The sequence below is a fragment of the Stegodyphus dumicola genome, chromosome 5, assembly GCF_044657685.1.
Source record: "Stegodyphus dumicola isolate Sdum_Otavi_A_Nest chromosome 5, ASM4465768v1".
NCBI classification, from domain to species: Eukaryota; Metazoa; Arthropoda; class Arachnida; order Araneae; family Eresidae; genus Stegodyphus; species Stegodyphus dumicola.
This window is the reverse complement of record NC_140772.1, coordinates 81,257,523-81,279,838: the sequence shown is the minus strand read 5'-3', so window position 1 is coordinate 81,279,838 and position 22,316 is coordinate 81,257,523. Positions and strand designations below refer to the sequence as shown.

The window sequence follows — 22,316 nt, the reverse complement described above, 5'->3', positions numbered from 1 at the left end:
ATGCGTCCTTTGTGTCATAACTATTCGGTTATTGCACTGAAATGCTTATAAAGCGCCTGCGAACAATTTTACTTCTTTGCCTGTATTCCTTATATATCACTCTCTTACACTCTCGCCATTGTGACGTCATCTGGTGTATAGGTGTCATCTGGTTACTTCCTGAAATTTGCATATGATTCTTGAAGATGTGTGTAGTGATTTTACAGGTGTTATATTTATTTTAGAGTTCGATTTCCGCGTGACTCCGAATGATCCTTAATTTATATACATGAGTGTAAAATGGCAAACAATTCTTTATGTGTCCATATTTCATACAAAGAACCAACAGGTTCTGCAAATGGCAAAATATATATTTTTTAATCTGTTGGGAAATTGAAAAATAATCATTTTACAATACAGTGCTGGTATCAAGTTTTTCAATTTTTGTTTAAATGGTTCGTGTTAGTGAAAACGTTAAGAACCGCTGCGTTAGGGCACTTAACTAATTCATTTCCCCACCAGTGCCCGCTACATATAATACGACATGTTTTAAAAATGACTGTCGTTTTTTTAAAAAGATACAAAATGCCAATGAGAAGTTAAATTATGTTATTTTCTCACATGTACTGTATAGATACGCATATTTTTCCTTCTCGCGTTTTCTCTCTAATATTTTCAGCATATGATTTAGAAAGTGGTTTATGGTAATGATGTAAATTGCACACAAAATTATGAAATTATTTTCTGTAAATAAATAGAAAATTGTTGAAATTGATAATCTCTTTGAAATATATGATATAAAACTTTAGAGTGTCTTTATGTGTGAATTTAATGTGCTATGAATAACCTTAACGCAATCACTATAGAAATAGTATACTTCGGAAAAGGAGGGAAGCAATACGTGAATAAATACGGTATATGTTACTACAATTAAGAATTTTGCTATGCAATTGTTAATTTATAAATTAAAAGTCGACCTGCTTTTGGTGCAAATACAAAGAAATATAATTTTTTTTTTTTTTTTTTTTTTTTTTTTTTTTAATTTTTAATTTTTAAAGTATACGTAAGTGGCATCTATAATAATTTTGGAAGTTTGGGAATAGCGCCTCATTGATTTTTCTACCAACTTATGCTACAAATAAAATGATCCCTTTACGCATTTAACCTCCAAATTTAAGCAGACAGAATTACAGAGTAACTTATATATATAAAGTTAGATTTACTCAGCGCATGCCTAGTTATAGTTAAACAGTTATTTTTATACCTGCCGTCAAAGAGGCTTCTTTTCTTCGCTGAAATATTTTGCAAAGTCGTTTGAATATATTTTTTTATTATTGAATATATTTAGTGTATTAGTGTTCGAAAAGGGACTCAATAGAATGAAATTGCTTAAAAAACTTAAAATGAAAATTATTTAAGAAATTAAATAAATATTTTAATTAAATTAAAATTACTATTATAAGCTTCTTAAAAGTAACGTAATGATTAATTTATAGTTAACTTTAAGAGTAGCTTAAAATAAAGATTATTTATAAATGCTCAAACTAAGTGTTATAAGTACTTGAAAGTAACCGCTATTGTTTTAATAGAATATTTTGCAATATAACCTCATATATTAAATTTTCTAAGTATCCCGGCTAGATGTATTACCTATATTTGAAAATATAACAAGCGCAGGGTCTAAAGTACACAAACGTACAGATAGAAAATAACGACTTACTTTATTGATCACCGCAACATGCTCTTACGAATGTACGAATAATGACAAATTAAAACTCTTCTTTTAGGGGCACGTGAATAATTATTCTTTACCGAAGTACATAATATATGATTTTAAACGTATTTTTATTTTGTTGTTGATTGCATAAGCGATACAAATGCTTCCAAAAATTATCTATAGATAAATATATAATAAGAATTAAAATAATACAACTGATAATTAAGATAAAATAACACGTAGAGCAAGTATTAATTTAGAAGCCAAACAACAAACACATTCAAAAAAATCTTTCTGTTCTAGTTAACGACCCTAATTTCAATCCATATTTCCTTTCAGAAAATTGTGGTTTAGTTCTCGTTTCATCAATAGATGAACCCTGCAGCTTAACTCCTGTCCAGTTATTTTTAGCTTAGCTTATCTAATCACTTATCTGGTTCATTTACGCTTTGGCAGCTGAAGATGATGGTTCGGTAAAAACATCGAAACTAGTCCTGTGAAAAGTTGTAGATATATTTGTGTATTGAGAATGCTGCAAAGCACACTAGGGTTATCTGCCCGAGGGATGCCTTCGTGGAGGACTTCCTAAGAAAAACTGGCTCGTATACACGTTACACATGGCGAAAACCACGAAAACGCCCAAATTTGCAAATATAACGCTGACTTTTGTTGTTTGACTTTTAAATTAATACAACTGATATCATTTATAAATATTGTTAAAAACAAAAATAACTATAAAAAAGGGAAGTCTTGTTCTCTCTTTTTCATGGCAAAAGCACTCAGTGCCGTTTTGCCGGATATGTTTCATTCAAATACTCGGAAAACAAATATATATTTTCCTTAAATACTGAATAGTTTTATTTAGTATTTCAATCATTACAGATTTTTCAGTCGTCCTCAAATAAAAGCCTCAAATTTCATGGTAAAAACATAGATGATTGCATCTGGCAAAAATTTAAAACATCTTTAAGCTGCAGAACCCTTTTTATTCTCTTAAGGATTTCTAATTTATTTGACCTCAAATTTCTTTGTTTTTATGCAGGACATTTATTTAAATTGTAATTATTAATTGTAATTTGTAAATTAAATTCCTATATAATAATTAGCTACTTATTTAATAATTAGCTATTTAAGATCTAACTGTCACTTCTCCTTTCCGGTTTCTGGCCAGAATGCAAATTAGCTCCCGTGTATTTAAGCTGAAGTTTTTAGATTGTGAGACAAAGAGTGTTCTGCCTCTCGAGGTAACGTTGCTAAAATGCTGTTAGCTCAGGTAATATTTGTTATCTCCGGACATGCATTATAATTGCCGATATTTGACTATCTACGGCTATTAGGTTTGTGAGTTGTAAACCTCCGCGTTAAACTGATTTGTGTAGCCTTCAGCTACTACCTTACTTGAACTTTTATTACTTAAATTTTACATTTGACTGTTATTTTAAGTCAACTCGGCATAAGGTTTGGCTGAATTGTAAGCACTAGGTGTGCTTTAAGTTCTTTAGCTTTAATAAAAGGGTCTTTTACACCCTTCTCAGGAAACGGTTGTTATTTTAGAATTAGAAATAATTCGCTATCAGTATATCTATAGTTTAGTTATAATTTGGGATACGTAAAAGGATTAAACTTTATAAAATATTCAATGGAAGTGTGATTCAGGATGCTGAAAGTACTAAAATGAGCCTCTTCGAAATTAATTATTTTAGTTATCATTATTTATAACACTTTGTAATTTTATTCAAATTATTTCTAGTGTATGAGTATTTGTTGAAAAAATCTTCACAATCTTGCACTGAATAAGGCCTAAACATACAAATAAAGATATAAATAGTTAGAAAATAATTATATAGCTTTTAAATCGCTTAGGCTATTAAGCAATTCACGATTTTTATTTCAGTATCAGACATGTTATGCCCCGTCGAATGGTAACGATTTACTGGAACGAATGGGTTATTGGTAACGAAGCGTTATGGGATTTCAGATAGTTAATAAATTACCTACATCAGGGTTTCTTAAACTGCGGGACCTGCAGCAGGGAGTCTCCAAAAATTATAGCAGTTTTGATATTTCTTTAACTTATTATAATAACTTTACATTTACCAAATATTTTTACACAATGTATCTGAAAGTAGATAAAGATAAGACAATACAGACAAAGGTAAAAACGGAAACGTTTCGACATATTCTTTTTATAATATAAACGTTCATTTTACTTGCTTTGCACGTAACGCTGTCATTTTGTCTGTTATTTATTTAAAATTTTCGCATTGTTCTATGTCTTAATATTAGAAATTAAAGTTAATGACCGAAAACGTGCAGAAGTTGCTTTGTCACACGTTTAGCATTTCTGTAAATATATGACTGGCCTTAGTATATAATCCTTAACTGCTCATGTGTTGTTAACTTTGACCACCGCTTTGAAAATGGCATTCGTTTAGAAATGTCTACATATTCAAATGCTGCCATAAATGAGACACAATACAGACCTCGCATATTAAGTGAACTGTCAAAATAAGCTGTTGCGAACACCTGAGATGCATAGACTATACTGATGCGATTAGACTAAACTGACTGACAAGATATATTGAGATGCATTCAGATATTGCTCGTTGATAGCATAATTTTCAGCAGCGGATTCAGAATACACAATGACATAAATGTTTGCTAGAACAAGCATAAATCAACCTCAGAAATACCTAAAATATTGATGTTCATAATGATGACAATAAAATTAATCAAATGAGAAATTAAGAAGAAGTGATAATATACCTATCAATTATTACGCAACGATAAACGTCAGATCTGTAATATAAAATATTTAAACAAAGCAAATTGGGTAGCATTTCCTAAAATTTGATTATAGTAGTTTAAGGCATTCGAAATGTTCTAATAATCAGTTTTAATGAAATGTTTCAAACCATTTTCATTACCTTATTTTAAATCTTATGTATTAAGCTTCACAAAATAACTTTTATTTTGTCTCTGTGGTCTTTAGAAGCAGAACTATGGCTGTTTTTATTCTACGCCATAGATGTCAGCCGAAAACATCGCGGAAAAAACAACGAAAGGCGAAAACTTTGTGGGGGAAAAGAAAGCAAAGAGAAAAACATCGCAAATTTAAAACATCATGGTACAAAATATCGTGGTCAAAAATAAAGCGGTTCAAAAACTTCGAAGTTTAAGAACATTGTCGTCAAAATATCGTGGTCGCAGTTTAAGAACATCGTCGTCAAAAATATCGTGGTCGCAGTTTAAGAACATCGTCGTCAAAAATATCGTGGTAAAAAATAAAATATCTACAAACCATCGCATGAGGATAACATCGAACACATACGTTTTCAGGTTTTAAAAGTTGTAAATGCATGTTCTTATAATGATTTGGGTGCGCAAGAATGAAAGAGGGTTTCTTTTACTTCTATATTTCATATTTTTAAAAGAACTAACAATTTTTCTCTGAAAAAATGGGAAAGAAACTTATTTAAAAATTGAAAATGAATAAAAAATTAATGCAACTTATATAAATTAATAGAGTTTTAAATTTACATAGTTAATTAACAACGGTCATTCATAAATTAACCTTTTTTTATACAGTTTTACTGATAATTTTTTAATGAAAAATACAGTCTAAAAATGCTTAGAAAAAGGAAAATAAATAACTGACGAGGTTACTTCTATAAACAATGCTTAGTTAATGATCAAATTATTTTCTTTCACATTTGTTAATCTGATATTGTTTTAGAGAAACTTATATATTGTTTTATTTCCGTTTATTCTTAAAACGTGTAAGATTTTATTGTATAGCTTGAAATAAAGTTTTTGGATGTCGATTTGTTAATTACGACTAAAGTCAGTTACATAGTATGTCAGTAAGGGATTTCAAAAACGCATGTGTGCGATGTTATCGTCATGCGATGATTTATAGGTACTTTATTTTTTACAATGATATTTTTAACGACGATATTTTTAAACTGCGAAGTTTTTTTAACCGTTTTATTTTCGACCATGATATTTTGTACCACGATGCTTTAGAACTGCGATGTTTTCTCCCACGATGTTTGGTACCACGACGTTTTCGTCTAGCGTTGTTTTCTCCGCGACGTTTTCGTCCGCGATGTTTTTGCCGTCATATTTTCGGCTCTAACCACGCCATAAAACCGAAGTTTCTGTTTAAGAACCCACAGGCTGATGTCTAAAGATATACAGCCTACTCTAAATAACTTTAAAATGAAAATTTTTCATTTTAATGCTTTTGGTGATGTTCAAAAGGCGATTTTAAGTTTTTCTATTTGTTATTAAGTGCCCGGAAACAAAATTAGTTTTGCAATATAATTTTCACATTTAGGAACATTTTACTGTCTTCTGTTTGCATTACATTATAAAGTTTATTAGGTTATTTTAAAGCAGGAATACATGAAAAACCGAGCAATGCTCTCGCCGTAACTCAAAACTGGACCTATCAAATACCCGCCAAGTGTGCTACTGCTACACCACGAAGGCATGCAGAAAAGAGAGAGAAAATACCTTATATAGAGATAAACTATTATAATCACAATGTTACTCAATCGTTATCAGACATAAAAGTATAGAAAAAAACTTAAAATGAAGTACAGTAGAAAAAAAAATTGGAATACATTTAATTATATAATTTCAACTGCATTAATTAACTAAAAAACTTTAAAGAGCAAATTAAGGAATTCAAAAGTTAATTTAATATAAAAAGAAGGAAGTAGAAATAATGTTCCTGAGATATCGCCTTTGTCTGACATATTCAGAGCAAATAAACGAATAATATCGTGGCAATGAGTGCAATTTTGCACCTGTCGCTTGATCTCAACCTTAACATCACACAAGAGACAGCATGTCTTCTGCTCAGTGTCGCCCAAAATTTGGGAGAAAGCACCCCAGAAGATGTTTAATTTTGTTGAATCAAGTTTCTATTGCACATTCTGGCATTTCGTTACTGAACATTACACGGGAGGCAAAGATATTCCTGCAATTATTCTTGCGTGAGATTACAAATCATGAGCGATTCACCAACGTGACCTGTTGGTGTTCATGGGCTATGCACGAAACTCTCTTCATGGCTTCATGAGACTGGTTCCACTTTTAGAAATGTTTGTCAAGCCGCTTGCTTTTAGAAAATATGTAAGTTCTTAATCTGAAAATACTAACATGAAATGCTCTGATGGCTTGTTGATCTATATCGCACTGTCTTCAAAATGAGTTACGTGTATTTAATGAGTGCAAGTGAGTTATTTGCAGTACTGTGGAACATCAGATGGTTAGTTTTCCACATGAAAAGTTACAATTTAAAATATATCCTATACCGCTACATTTAAAAGAATGTAACTTTTAATAAGGGAGGCAAGAATTTGAACACCCGCATAAATAAATGAACAGTTTTAAAAAATAAACAGCATTTCTGATGCTTACAAAATTTTAAATAAGTTTGGCGACGTTCTTATATCTAGTTCCATTTTACACATCTGTGATTTAAGAATACGTACTTTGGTATGACAGCGTTTATAATAACTTCTGTCACGTATGCTATAATAGTGCTTTTAACAATTCTTTGGTTTTTAATACGAGCTACAGTAATTTGGTTTACTTTTTTTAGCCTTTGCTAATTACTACTGCGGCAACTTGGTCAACTCTCTGTGGCTTTCGAATGAGAATTATGGATTTGATATAACCACGATATTAGCCTGCATTACAAAATGCCAAATATACCATTTGTAATCATATTAAGACAAATAATACCAACATGGAAAGAATACTGAAGAAAAATTTAAAACTTAATTAATTAATTCTTTCTTCGAAAAGATTTTACAAATAAATGAATTCTTACAGCTTAGTGGGGGGGAAGAATAATAAAAATTTCCATTTCTATTACAGTTGTCATCTGCTTTTAGAATTAGAAAATTAATGACAAATTTTATCTTTCATAAAGGAAAAAAAACCTTGCGAAAAGTCCTGTTGGGAGTTGTTCTTAAAGCATATCAAAAGAAAAAAATTCCAACTAAAAATGATTACACAAAACAAAGAAAGTGGCGTTAAATTTTTTCGTACGGAAAGTTTCCCTTATTCGTAATTATTTTCGGCTAAACATTTCCTTTTCCTGTTTATATTTAAAAGTTTCTTTTAAAGACGAAAAAAATCCTTCTTTTAAGCTTTAGCCGCATTCACCGTTTTTCTCTCATCCTTGCTTTAAATTTAAGCAGTTTTATTTTTATTTATTTTTTTCCTCCCGTTATCAGACTGAAATCCGATTATAACAGCTGTACAGCAAAGCAAGAAAAAAATCGTCAAAATTTAATTAGGCCTGCTATTCAACAAAATTCGGTTCGAGTAGTTCGCGAAGTTTGAGCCTAAAAACATATTTTTAAATTAAATACAGCAAAAATTTAAAACCATACAAAAAGGGCTGAAAATATTTATTTATCGTTTTCATCATTATGTGAAGTTCATTTAAATTGATTTTTTTTTACAATAAAACGCTTACAAACTCTAATAAATGTATTATAAAAGAAATCAGTATGCTATTAAGAATGAGTTTTAGATTCAATAACATGAATCAAAAAAATTATATTACCTTTAATGAACGTATACAATTTTGAGAATACTGCCTATGACCAATATTAAAATTTGATTTTAAAATTAATTTTTAAAAAGTCTTGTTACGAATTTTGTACAAATATAGGTAAATTTAGTGACCTTATATGTGATATTGCTGTGATTTAATCTTGCATCTGTGTAATGCAGCATGAAAAATCGAGAGGGAGAGAAGCTATGCCAGAAAAGTAAGAATACAGGGGCAAGTTTGTTTAATATTGAGTTACTGGGAAACTCGGTTATTTGGCGACACATCGCCAAGCTAGCAACAGTTTTGGTGACTAATATTCATCGCCAAATTATTTGAAGAGGAATCGCCAAAAGTCGCCAAATTTGCCGACCATTTAGCAACAGTTCCACTCCCTGTATCACTGTCATCAGTATTGTAATTGAATAAGTGTAATTGATTACTGTATTAGCCGCAACCGTTATTCGACCCTCATTCTACCTTTCAGTAATTTCAAGAAGCAAGAATTACTAGAAGTATCTCGGCGACCGGGTGAAAACTATGTAAGGCCGGTGACAGCGTCTGCTCTCAGTTATTGGTGTTAGCTGTTAGCTCAACGTGAGATATGAGTACCAGTAGATCCAGTTCAGCTTCGTTCTTTAGCTGTGCTTGCATTGCGTGGTGTTTAACGCTCTTAGTAGTTTTAAGTGTCACTACTGACTGTGGTGTGTGATACAGTGAAGAAGTGTACCTGTATTTGTGGAAAGTTCCAGAACTTTGAAGTATTTCTTTCGATAAAATAAATTTCATTAACCCTATTTGTACTCAATCTGTTACAAACGTGTAAGCACGCAAAGGTGATTTTTCTTCCTTTCTAGAAGGATTTACATCCATTATAATAATACAACCGTCTTTAACGTATTGAGAATAATGAAAATATAGATAAATGAACATGGGACAAAATACGAATTGATTAAAAGGATTTCGTGCAATCGCGAGTTGAAAACAGTCTGAGAAAATGTTTAATATATTGACGAATTTAAGGACTTTAACCAATACGCACTTTTAATTGAAAACTTTTTCTTTCACTCATGAAATCCATGAAGAATCTAGGACTTTTTTTGATACCAAACTTGATCAGATAGAATTTTCCATGTTATTACGCATTTTAACTTTCTGAAACTTTCATAGATTAAGTGATCTTAAAGCGTCCCGAAAACCTCTTCTCTAATCTAATCTACGAATCTAAATCTACGTGCAGTGTCAGTTTCTTTATGCATAAATGGCAAATCTCAGATTCAGTGGGTGGGGGAATCAAAATGAGATCATTAAAACAGTCCTCTCGAGCCATTTTATTTAACTGCTTTCTTTGTTCTTTATCCATTTTTTTTCTTTTAAAGCTTCCTGAAAAAAGTGGAAATTTTATCCATGCTGATTTTTAAAGATAGTTGTTAGCCTTCATAAAATATGCAAATTAAATGACAAGAGATATTTCTCTGGGATTGGGTTAACATTCATGAATAAAATATAATTTTATACTCATAATTGCAGTAAAAGAAAATGAAAATAAGCTCGATGTTAAAATTTTAGGAGAAAATAGGCAAACAGAGAGAGACAGATAGAGCAATGTGGTTGTGAAGATAAAATAGCGCCATATACACTCGTAAGAAGTTACTCATAATTATTCAAAATAATATTTGCTTCCTAGTCACATTAAATAGAACTTCAATATTATTTTTTTAATGTTTTCCCTTCTCTAAACATGGCTTTCTTCTTTTAAGCATGAACTTTGATATTCTCCGTCGATGCAAAAATTACGATATTTTCTTAATTTTAATGATTTTTGCATTCATTTATTTAAACCCAGTGGAAAATGTAACATTTAAAAGTCAACATAGAGCGAGTTTTTGAGAAACTACCGCATTTCTAATATGTAAAAATTATTTAAGAAACATTAAATACATTTTATTTGCATTTTATAATAAAATATATTCTATTTTAAAAATCTTCCTGTTTCATTGCATGAAATAAAAAAAATATTTTCAGAAAATAGGGAGAAAGGGAAAATAAATTTTTGATTCTGACTCATAAAAGGGGCCTAAGGAATAAAAAGACTGAAATAACCATTTTCATTTCGACAGAATTTAGGCGATAACGTTTTCTAGAAAGCCTTATTTATAATAAAACGTAAACATGTACGTCAATAAATTTCTTTTTTCTAAGAAAGTATATTTTCTAAATTTTTCTAAAAATGTTTATGCTCCGCGACAGCAATGCAACTCAGCTTTGACTTCAAATGGAGATATCATTCACATCCTATTTGATTATATTAATTAAACAAAAGTTTAGCCTATATTTTTGATTGTATTTTTGTTAACATGCATCGTAAACGGAAAAAGTTTTAAGGGATGGTTAAAAGTTTCCGAAATGAAAAATAGGACTTAATGATCTACTTAGAATGTTTCAACATGCTTTAACATTTTGATAAAAGCTCAGGTATGGACATAATTCAAGAAACGAAGTTTAAAAACTGTAAAGTATAATTTAAATAACAGTTCAAATGAAACATAAGCTATAGATAGAATTATATTCCGGCAGAATATAATTAAATAATTCATCTTCATTTAAGATTATCTTTCATGAGCCGCATAAATACCCGCAAAGGAAACATAATCACGTAAAAGTTTTACACTTCCCTTTTTCTCATATATAGCTGAAAGATGGGAAATACAAACACCATAATCTTGGAAAATCATCTGTCGAAAGATTATATATTATAAACTTCACGCATGTAAAGTTCCAAATGTGTTCTGTTTCAATGATAACAAATTTGAAATTTTTAAGAGTTTCCAAAATTAAAACCTTAATAGTTCCCGTTAAAAGCATGATTATTCCGGCCATTACCACGAGTATCTTGTAAACAATTTTAGCACAGTACGCAACATAAGATCAAAAATTTCTTCTGTTAAAAACTATACCTACCTTTCCAAGATAGAAGATTCTGCAAGATGAAAACACTATAGATAAGAATTAGAATTAACTGCTTGATAACGGAGAGTGAAACAATACACATTAAAATACATATATCTTTTGATAACTACCTGATCGCGTTTCAAAAATACTATTAAGGATACGTTATTGAATAAGTACTAAGGGTAATAATACATATTATATAACAATAAATTTTCAAATAAAGTACATGAGAAAAAACTATTATATTTAAAATTTTCTGGATAACTTTAAAAAACTTCTGGAAAAAAATTAATAGTTTGAAAAATTACTTTACTAACATTGTTAAGTTGATACAAACGCTGCTTATAAATTTAGTTATTTTAAGTTACATAGCATTCTTTCAACTCTTCTTTTAAGTTTTCCGTTTCATTATGAAAATCGTAGTTTCTTTAATAATAAATTAAAAATAGAATGATAAAATGCACATATTATAACTATTTGTTTAAAAAAATTAATTATTTAAAAAGATTAATTTTTGTTTCAGTTTCAAACTATTCTTTTAAACGTGAAATATGTGCCCTAAATTTTTACTGCATACCTTGAAATATACTATATAGAATTATGCAGGTAGATTTGGATATTTCTTTTATTTGATTTAAATAAACTTTCTTGTTAACATTCACAATAAATATAAGCGGAAATAGTCCTGAGGTTGGATGTGTTACGTGTGACCAAAATGTAGAGAAACAGAAAGAGAATTGCAAGTCTCAAGTTCAAAAATGAATTGAACAGCAAGATCAATGGAATCAATTGTTGAAAGAACTCTATTTGAATCTTCTTTATTACCTACAAACAGGGTAAAAGTGTCGTCTACGTAGCGGAACCTAACCGGAAAGTTTCAAACAATTTTGATTCATAATAATGCATGTAGATATTAGCCAGGATGGGAATGAGGGAACTTCCCATGGCTAAACTCTCAGTTTGCTTGTAATATTTATTTTGGAAAGCAAAATGCGTTTGTTTCAAACAGAGGGAAATTAGCTCATGAATTTCGATGCAAGAGAAATGAAATTCAGGAAGTCTGGTCTCTAGGGATCTTAATGCACCCTCCACTGGAACATTGGTGAATAATGATTTTACATCAAAAGAAACCATGAGTAAATTTCTAGAAGAAATGCTTTTAACTTTCTTTACAAACTCTATTCAATTTTTATGGTGTAAATATTATTATCTAATAGAGTTGAAAATCCAGAAACTAAATATTTAGCTAACGGATACGAGGCAGTGCCTAAATTTGACAATAGGGCGGAAAGGAATATCACTTTTATGAATTTTGGGAAGAGCATATAATCTGGCACAATTCGCAACAGATGGGATAAGCGATTCATTCGTTCGTACTATTTTTATTTTCATGCATATTTTTCTACAGTTATTTTTTCTTCTATTCCAAGTATTAATGCAAAGATATATATGATATATATTTCGTAACACAGTCATGTTCAGTTCTGATGAAATCTTATAGATTCTTGCATTCTATAATATTCCATAAAATATTTAGATCTTATGAAATTCTTTAGAAAAAATACGAATACAATTTTATGTATATTTTGTACGCGCTATTCTGAAATAGTCTGAATAGAGCTTTACGTTCGCAAATCTATTGAAAAAATTGCAAAAGAGATTCAGAAACCTTCAAAGGAGAGGAAGAACGGTAGTGAAAGGACGTCGACGAAAATGTGTGCGAAGGCACAAAGGAAGTGCCTCGAAGACGTTACGCTTCCCGAATCGTTTCATTTTCTGCTTAAGAACATCACAAAATTTCCCTTCAGACTTAGGTTTATATATTACGAAACTGCTTTTCAAATTTAGACCTGTCCATAAAATATTTGAAATGAAAACATTAAAAACCGTCGTGACCTGAAATTTGAGTATGCTGCTGTATCATAATTTTTACAAAAAATTTATTCAGATTAATGATTAAAGTACATTAATTACGAAATAAGTGCGTGCTTTTTAGCATACAAAAATGAATTCTTAACTTTCTAAAATATGGAAAGAAAAACAAATATGACAAATTTGTCCAAATAATTGTATGAAGAGGCCTTCGTATCGATCAAAGGAAAACTGCACTTCTGTCATGGTGACAGATTTCTAAACCATTTGATGTTAATATATGCCTGAAATGGACGGTAATTTTCATAAATTACAGAAAATATTTTCTTGCCTTATAATTTTGAAACATTATGGAACGTGCTATGTATTACAAAAAACAAATGCATGACCAATGACGCTAGCAATGAAACAAGAATTCTGATTTGGTATAAATCCTTTATAGAATGCATGATGAGTTTTAATAATATATGTTAATATTATTAAAAAGATTGGAGAGACATTAGGTTATTTCGGAAGCAGGAGAGATGAAAAATGAGCAACGCCATCGCCGGGACTCGGAACCAGGCCTCTCGAATATGCGCCGAGCGTGCTGACTACTACACTACGAAGCCATGTTAAGAAGGCGGGAGAAATATCTTATATACTCCCCCTTTTAAAGAGCGACTGGGGATTAGGAGACCCAATCGCGAAATCCTGGGGGTGAAGAATCATCATCCACCACCCTTTTAGTTCGGGGGCCACTGTTCAGACATTAGGTTATTTCGGAAGCAGGAGAAAGGAAAAATGAGCAAGGCCTTCGCCGAGACTAGAATTAGAAATTCCCGAGGTTTTCCCTTCACGGGGGCTTCTCGAATTCACGCCGAGCATGCTGACCACTACACTACGAAAGCATGCTAATTAAGGCGGGAAGAATACATTTTAAGATAAATGTATAAAAAAAAACCTACATTTGCACATCGGTCAGTATTGCCCTCTATATTTTCATTACCCAAACTTTCTTTTTGCTAATTATTTTAAGGACAGTTTCTCTTTTTCTTTAGCTAAATTAACCATCAAACACTCCTTACGTTGTTAAATTAGATTTCAATAAAATATTCCATACCTTTGAATCTTTCCAATTTTAATTTATGATTTTTAATTTTTTTTTCTTATTACCTAACTGGTTTTACACATCAAGAACGCGTATAAAATATCTATGCATTCGTGTGAGAAACGTTTTACTTTTATTAATCAAAAGAAGAAAGAGCATTTGCACTATTATTGAAAATAGAGAAAAGTACTGAAACTAAAAAATTCACCGTCATTTTAGCTGATAAAATTTATTAAAAAGCTGTTATGAAAAGTTAGCGGCTATAATTAATTCTGAAATAAAAATGTAGCAAATACAATTTTATACCTTTCAAAAAAGAGTTTTTATGTGAAGAATAGAAGGAAAAAATAAAATAGAAGCCTAAAATTGTTTTCACTGTATTAAAAAAATAAGAACAAGTGTTCGAAATAAAATAATTATACAAGGTTTATGTATGAATTTCAACATCTAATAAACAGTTGATTAAGAAAACTAATTCACATGGATGAGCATAAAATGTATGCTAGCATGATACTTATTAAAGAAGTAATACATCCAAATCCAGCAAGTGCACTTTTTAATTTTTTTCTACATTTGGTTTATGATCAATATCCTGTATAACATTACCAAAAGAAGACATTTCATATGAAAAGAATTACAATAATAATCAACACATAAATGTATCTGTACTAATTTTTTACCGACTTATATCTTTAATAAGAAAGATTTTGAGCTTTATTAGTGTTTTCAAGTGTCTTCAACGTCACCTATCAGAGTTACAAATTACACTGTGGCCATAGCATTGCATGCAAAGAATCCAATTATGTTCTATGTAATCATTAAACAAAAATTAATTAAACATACGTTGTGTTAGTTACTTTTATTTACCTCAGGAATTCCTAGGTGATTACAAGGTTCTTTCCCCCCGCTTTTTGCTTTTGTATAGACCTTTATTAAAACATTGGTTTCTTCATCGACCTTCTTACATTTTTCTACAACATATTAATAAAACAAATAATTGCTCATAAATAAAATAAAAACGACAATCAGGATGTGAACAAACGCTTAGAAAAAAATGGTTTGTTAAATTTATGTTTAATTATTTTTTGTATTATTATTATTTTTAATTTTTTAAATATAAGCATATTCTTAGACACAAAATCACAGATTCTAACTGCACAAAATTTGATTTTAATTAATGTGACGTTTGTGTCTGATGTATTGACATAATTTTTCTAAAAAAATGTTCTGCCTCTTTCTGGTTTATTTTAGTTTTTCTTAATTGGTACTTTTTTATTGTGTTTTGTTGTGTTCTTGCGATTTACACTTCGAACATGAAACTTATTGCATAAAACATTTCTATATTTAAAAAAGTATTTTAGATTTTAAAAATATATTAAATAACTTTAGCATATTATTTTTCTTTTACTTATTTTATGTGATTTCTTCCTTATTACGTGGAACCCACCAGCGGCTGAGCGGTAAAGTCGCTGAACACTGGTTGTTAGGTCCGAGGTTTGAATCCCACGAACGGGCTGGTTGCATGGGTGCTTTCGTGGTTTTCCCCATGTGTAACGTGTATACGAGCCACTTTCCCTTAGAAAGTCCTTCACGAAGGCATCCCTAGGCAGATAGCCCCAGTGTGCTTTGCCATAATTAAATACGCCAGCCTTATTACATGATACAGCTTTTCATCAATAAACATTTAATTATCCATTTTATTAATAATTGTTTTTGTAATCAATGGAATCTTGATTACAGCAATCAATACCCGGTGCATATTCGGCTGTCGACCACTTGATCATTACTAAACCCCTTTAAAATTTCGTCAACCCAGGGGTCAATACCAAATCCAGTTGAAATCCCTGATTTGTATACATTCATATTCGTTAATCGGACTATACAAATAGCAATGAAACGTATAGTTTTCTTTGTTATTTATATAATACGTATTATCATCATTCCCGTTATTTTAGTTAATTTATTATAAAACACTGTAATGCACCCAGTTCATCACTAAAATATTTACAGTTTTAGAATAAATAATTAAAGATAAATCAGTGATAGAAAAATTACCATTTCGACGGATCCATATCTTCTCCTGCTGAACACTCCACGTCGAGCTGCGAGGTCTGTAGTTGAAGAGCTGAAATAAATAAAAGAATTAATTAGCGTTCAATAAAATATAAAAAAAATCTAACATAATATTTCAAAAAGAACAAAAATAAAAAACATAAAAGTACAGTATGTCATGTTCAAACGTATGCTATGTAAAATAAAATCGTCAAAATTCCGAAGCTGACATTACGAATGTGCGCTATTAGTTTAAAGACGATTTATTAGAACGCCGTTTGGGTGTGCGCTCAGCGTCGTTTAGTAAAATACAAAATGGTGTCGTCTGAAGGAAACGTTACCGTTCTTTGTTTCGTAGGCAGTCAGGTAATATTAAACCAGCGACAATTTCGACGTGAATTAAACGTTACATAAGATACGAGAAGGCACGGATTCTGTTTCTGTTTCTGAGTAAACATGAAATTTAAATCCCAAGCCACAAGGTAAATGTTACTTTGCTAGACGTTCTACCAGGACTCTTAAAAGATAAAGTATTTTATTCAGACGTTTAAAACATCAACATTTTGGACAGTCTGAATTCTAACTGCACATTCTCGCGCAAATCTGAATTCAAACTTACTTAAGTCTGAATTTAGACTTCGAAACAATCTGAATTCAAACTGCCACGTCTTCCGTAAGTCTGAGCTCAAACTCTGAATAGTCTGAATTCAAAGTGTTGTTTCCTTCTGTTCTATCATGTTGTAGACAGCTTGACTTAAAACTAACTATTTGCTGCGATTTTTCCGTGTGAAAAGGATCAGGTGTGGAAGCACATTTTAGTAATAAAAGTGAAGTAACTCTTTTTTTTAAATTCATGCGCATTTATTCTTGTGATCAGTTTGCATTAAAATCATACTAAAATGGGATATTTTTAAACGGGATTATCCTCTGTAGTTAGGGTGAAAGTACAAAGTCGTATTTTTAATAAAGTGCTTATGATTTCATGAATAAATTTCACTGAAAGGCAGCATATGGCACATTTCAGAACATAAGCTGTTGTTAATCCAAATGAATTATTTATAAAATTTAAACAATACTAAAATCTAAATTTAGTTAGATTTAATAGTTTAAGTTAATTACTTAGTTTAGATTATAATGATAAAGATTATAAGGTATTTTCCCCGCTTTTCCGAATGTTCTCCTGATGTAATTTAATGCATACTCGGCGTGTATTCGAAAAGTCCAGAGTTCGGGTCCCGGCGAGGGCCCGACACATTTTATTTTCTGTTCCAGTTTCGATATAACCTAATGACTCTGCAAATGACGTCCGAACTAAAAGGTGGTGAACCATAATTCGTCAGCACCAGGATTTAGCAAATGGTCCCCTAATATCCAAAAGGAAATATATATGAGGTATTTTCTCTCTTTTCCGCATGCCTTCGGTGTGTAACTGGACGCATACACGACACTTATTCGAGAGGTCCAGAACTCGAGTCCTGGCCAGGGCATTGCGCTTTTTTATGATCCACCATCGATACAACCTAATGTCTAATGACTACTTTAGAGTAAAATAATTCACTTTTTTGGTTGCTTCTGTGTGAATCTATTGAGTGATAATCAGAAAATATCCATGCAGCTCCAGCTTAATAAATAGGTTTCTAATCACGGTTTAAAGTTTAATTATAAGGTAAAATCCAAGATTAAAATTTGCCAAAAATTCCAAGATTTATTTGGCAGACTCTGGATAATTCGCATATCTTATGTGGCATAAACTTCATGTACTCAACTTTTTAAATTCTTAATTGTAATTTCAGTTTAATTCAGTTCCTCTCTTTTAATATACTACACAAAACGGAGAAAATTTCGGCTATTTAATCTTGTATTAATATAACATACTTTATATACGTGATAGGATAGCTGCGACAGAATCTGATTAGCCAATCCTGAATTCCAATAACTAAATTCAATTCATAGATAGCTCTTATTATGCACCAAATACAGAATGCAGTTACGGAATACATCATTACAGATAAAAGTATGGGTACAAGGAATGTTTCGCAGCAATAAAATAAAAATTTAAAGAAAAGCTGCAAATTTACTGCAGCACTCAAGTCTCTAAAACAGTATTGCATTTTCTTGTCAACAGGCAACACTTGACCTTTAGGTGCCTAAGCCGAAGACAGACATTTTCAAGACCGTGAAGAAATAAATAGATTTATTTTACAACTTCTGGCTTTTACGATGCGAACCAAAAAAGAAATGTAGAGTTATAAAGCATTTTCGACCTACCGCGACGGTAATATTTATTCTCTCACTTCGTCGTGCACGGAGAATTACGGGACTGTGATTTACATTCGGCGGGGATTCTGATCCCAGGAAGAAATTTTATGCTTGCAATTGTTGTTGCCATTCCGTGTGGATAAATTGATACTAGAAGATGAGTTGTGGAATGCTTGTAAAGCAGATTATACACGGAAAAGCTGTTTTGCCAAGGACACTAACATTTGATTTAGTTCCAATAAATTTTGATCTTGGCTAATGCATGAAAGCTTTTTTTTTTCAACTTTAGAAGCATACAATTTCGGAAAATAGAAGAATTAAATAACAAATAAATGTTGAGTTTGAAGATTAGAGAATTCTTCATCATGTCATTATAATTGCTGATACAATTATGGCGAGCATCAAAGTCAGTGTATGAGTATAATATAGCCTCAGTATTTTAAAATTTATTCTAAAATGTGAATATTAATAACCACGAATCAATAAAACAATTCCTCATCTCTTTCAGAACGTCAGTCATATATACATGTTAATTGATAATGTGGTGTCAAATATAAGACCAAATTTTACATATGAGAAGAATAAGTCTATGCCTTTTAAGTAAAAATTAGTCTCGAGTGGTTGCTTTGCTTTCCTAGAACATTACCAATTTCTTGAAAATCTGACAAAAATGAAGGCTGTCATGTACGGAAACAAAAGTATTGTATTTCAATTTACTTTTGTGCCTTGAAGAAAACGGACCTTGTGGCCTGACCTCCTCGAAATCGATAGTTTTCTATAAACCTGACACTAATGTAAGATTGATATATGCTAACGTGTTTCACTCGAATACAGAAAACTAAACCAATGACACTGTGCCAAAGGTTAATGAAATAATTACACCAAAAGCAAAACTAGCTTTTTACATATGCTTATTCTATAAACTTTATATTAGCTTATTCTACAAATTGGTATTTTATAGAATGAAAAGACTATAAAGAACATCAAGAGCATATAAAAATGATACAACGAAACCCAACGAAAAATGATACACGATAAACGATCTTGAAAAAGTCAAGTTAAATCGTAGAAAAATTAACCATTGCCTCTTCGCATAGTTTTCGTTTTGGGAAATTACTATGATCTGCCTACAATAATTCATAAGTTTGTAAACAATCATTAGAATAATTATTACAAGGTAATTCGAAACGGTTGGTGTAAACTAAATGGGGAATGCAAATCAAAACAACGAACTATTACATTAAGGAATGAGGAATATAGCACTGAAGCGTCCCCTTGAAGGTTTGGTATTGTTTGCAATGTTATAGTCTGCTTGGCTGGTTGGTTGGTTTTCTAGCAAACGATTATTATCCAGAATTTGACTTTTTTACCAATATTTATTATTTATAACAATATCATTTTGCAAAGTTTGCTTAGATATCCTGTTAGGTTTTATGCTAATTCTTTTTTGTACCTTCTGTTTTTTCCGTCAGTTCTCATCAAAATGCAAATTAAATTGAGACTGCACAGAAAGCAACCTGAAATAGATATGTCTGTTTAGTGACTGATTTTTCTATTTGTTAACATGCATGCTCATAATCCCCGTTACCTGGAGTTATATAATTATTTAAATACAGAGGTACCTTTGTATACATCCGTTTTGAAATGCGTCCAATTTGGTATCCGTCATGTTTGGACGCGAAAAATTTTGTTTGGTAACCGCGATATTTGTCTGGAATACGATTCGGCTTCAATGAGTCACTACTACTCGCGTTGTTTACTTGTTTTTGGAGACAATGCTACGCCTTGCTTCATTTAGGTATAACATATATTTTACCCACTGCAATTAACTTTGTATTATTATTATTATTATTATTATTATTATTATTATTATTATTGTTATTATTATTATTATTAAGGATTTTTTAAAAGAACGGATTATTTATTTTCCCTTTATTTCTTAGTGCAAATTTTCGTTTGGTATACGTCCAAGGATTTGGAACGGATTAATGGCATATACCGTGGTACCACTGGACTTGAGTTCCGAAACTCTTAAATTAGTGGAGGTTAATAATTGATATATTTTATTTTTAACTAAAAACTACAATTCATAGTTTTTTTGTAATAAATCTTTTAGTTGGTTTAACTGTTGCCCGTGTTCTTGAAGTTTAGACTCAGCGCAAACACGAAAATTCGTCGAAGCAAACGAAGTTTAATTTAGTTAGTAAACAACTAATAAGGTATTTAACCTTGCAACATTTGCATCAATGAGCGACGAAATTTTCATTATTTGACATCATTATGCCTGTAAGAAAGTATGGCTAGTAGATGTTGTTTAGATAATTTATTAAAAGCCTTCTGAGATATTTTAACAGTGATAATAGAAGCACTATAAACATACGTTAAAAAATATGTTTATATTGCCATTGTAACGTTTAAATAGTGTTTTACAACTTAACGATGATACCGGCAATGAAATACGTGATAATATCTAGTTAATATTAACAAACTACTTGCTCATGACATTTGGAAAGAAATTCGAGCATAACGATTATACTGTAACATCAAGAATGAATTCAGAATATCCTAAATTTATTTATCGGAGAAGACGTTCTTCATAAATAGACACAGTAATATGAGAGCTATAACTGTTAAATATAAAGTAAATATAAATATCATAAAAAATCAAATAATGGAATATAATAGAAGTTTGAAGTAGAATTAAGAAGGAAATGTTTTGCTTGCAGCATAATGATAAATGATATTGACAAGAACCTACTCTAACAGTACACTGAAATACACTGGGAGCCGACGTTAACATAAATAATGAGGAAAAAACTCTTTTAAAATAATAATGGAACTAACTAATTTAATATAAATATATATTATGTACACAGGCGTTTTCTCACCACTTTAATTAATATAATTCAAAGGTTTGTTTATGAACCGTTCATAACATATTTAATGTATAAGGTATTTTATCCCTCCCTTCCACGTGATTTCGTGATACAATTGGATGCATATTTGACGCGTATTCGAGAGGTCCAGGGTTCGGGTCCCGGCGAAGGCACCGCACATTTTTCCTGTCTCCAGTATAAGAAAACAGAATGACTCCACATTGGCGTCCGAACGTCACCATCAGGATTTGGTGATTAGGTGCTTTAATTCCGAGTCGACCTTTAAAAGGGGGGAGTATAGAAGGTATTTTCTGCCTCCTTTCTGCGGGCCTTCGTGGTGTAATTGGGAGCATACTCGACGCGCATTCGAGAAGTCCACGATTCGGGTCCTGGCAATCATTTTCACGTCCCCTGCTTGAAAAACGCCTAATGACTCCAAAAATGTTCATTATTAAGACACAATAACACGCCGAATAAATATTAATTCTGAAGTCAAACAACAAAAACGTGAAATGTCACATTCATAAAAGAATGTCACATTCATAAAAATCTTTCTGTTCTAGTTAACGATCCTAATTCCAATCCAAATTTGCCTTCGGCCTTTAAAGAAATTATGTTTTAGTTCTGGTTTCACCAACAGATGGCGCCACTTGCTTATTCTTGTCCAGGTTTTCTTATCTTATCTAATCATTATTTCCTATCTTGTTCATTTGCGGTTTTGTAGCTGAAGATGTGGTTCGGTAAAACCATTGAAACTAGTCCTGTGAAAATTTTGTAAATATAACGCTGATTTTTGTTGTTTGACTTCTGAATTAATGTTCATTATGTTATGGAAAATATTTAATCGGGGCTGTAACCCCAATTTTAATATTAAGAGGGCATCCCTGATTCGAAAAGAACTTGCCAAAATAAAATTTAGAATTAGGTATGAAAGCAACATTA

The 22,316-nt window shown here is 31.1% G+C and overlaps 1 protein-coding gene across 2 annotated transcripts in view; it reads right to left on the bottom strand.

Moving 5' to 3' along the window:
• The window catches only part of LOC118182903 (GTPase-activating Rap/Ran-GAP domain-like protein 3), a 333,886-nt gene that overhangs the window by 273,739 nt on the left and 37,831 nt on the right, over positions 1-22,316 (bottom strand). For both annotated transcript variants that reach the window (XM_085816800.1, XM_085816801.1), the window contains exon 2: positions 16,243-16,312. In XM_085816800.1, the coding sequence (XP_085672926.1) occupies positions 16,243-16,312 (70 nt within the window). The remainder of the gene's footprint in view (positions 1-16,242; positions 16,313-22,316) is intronic.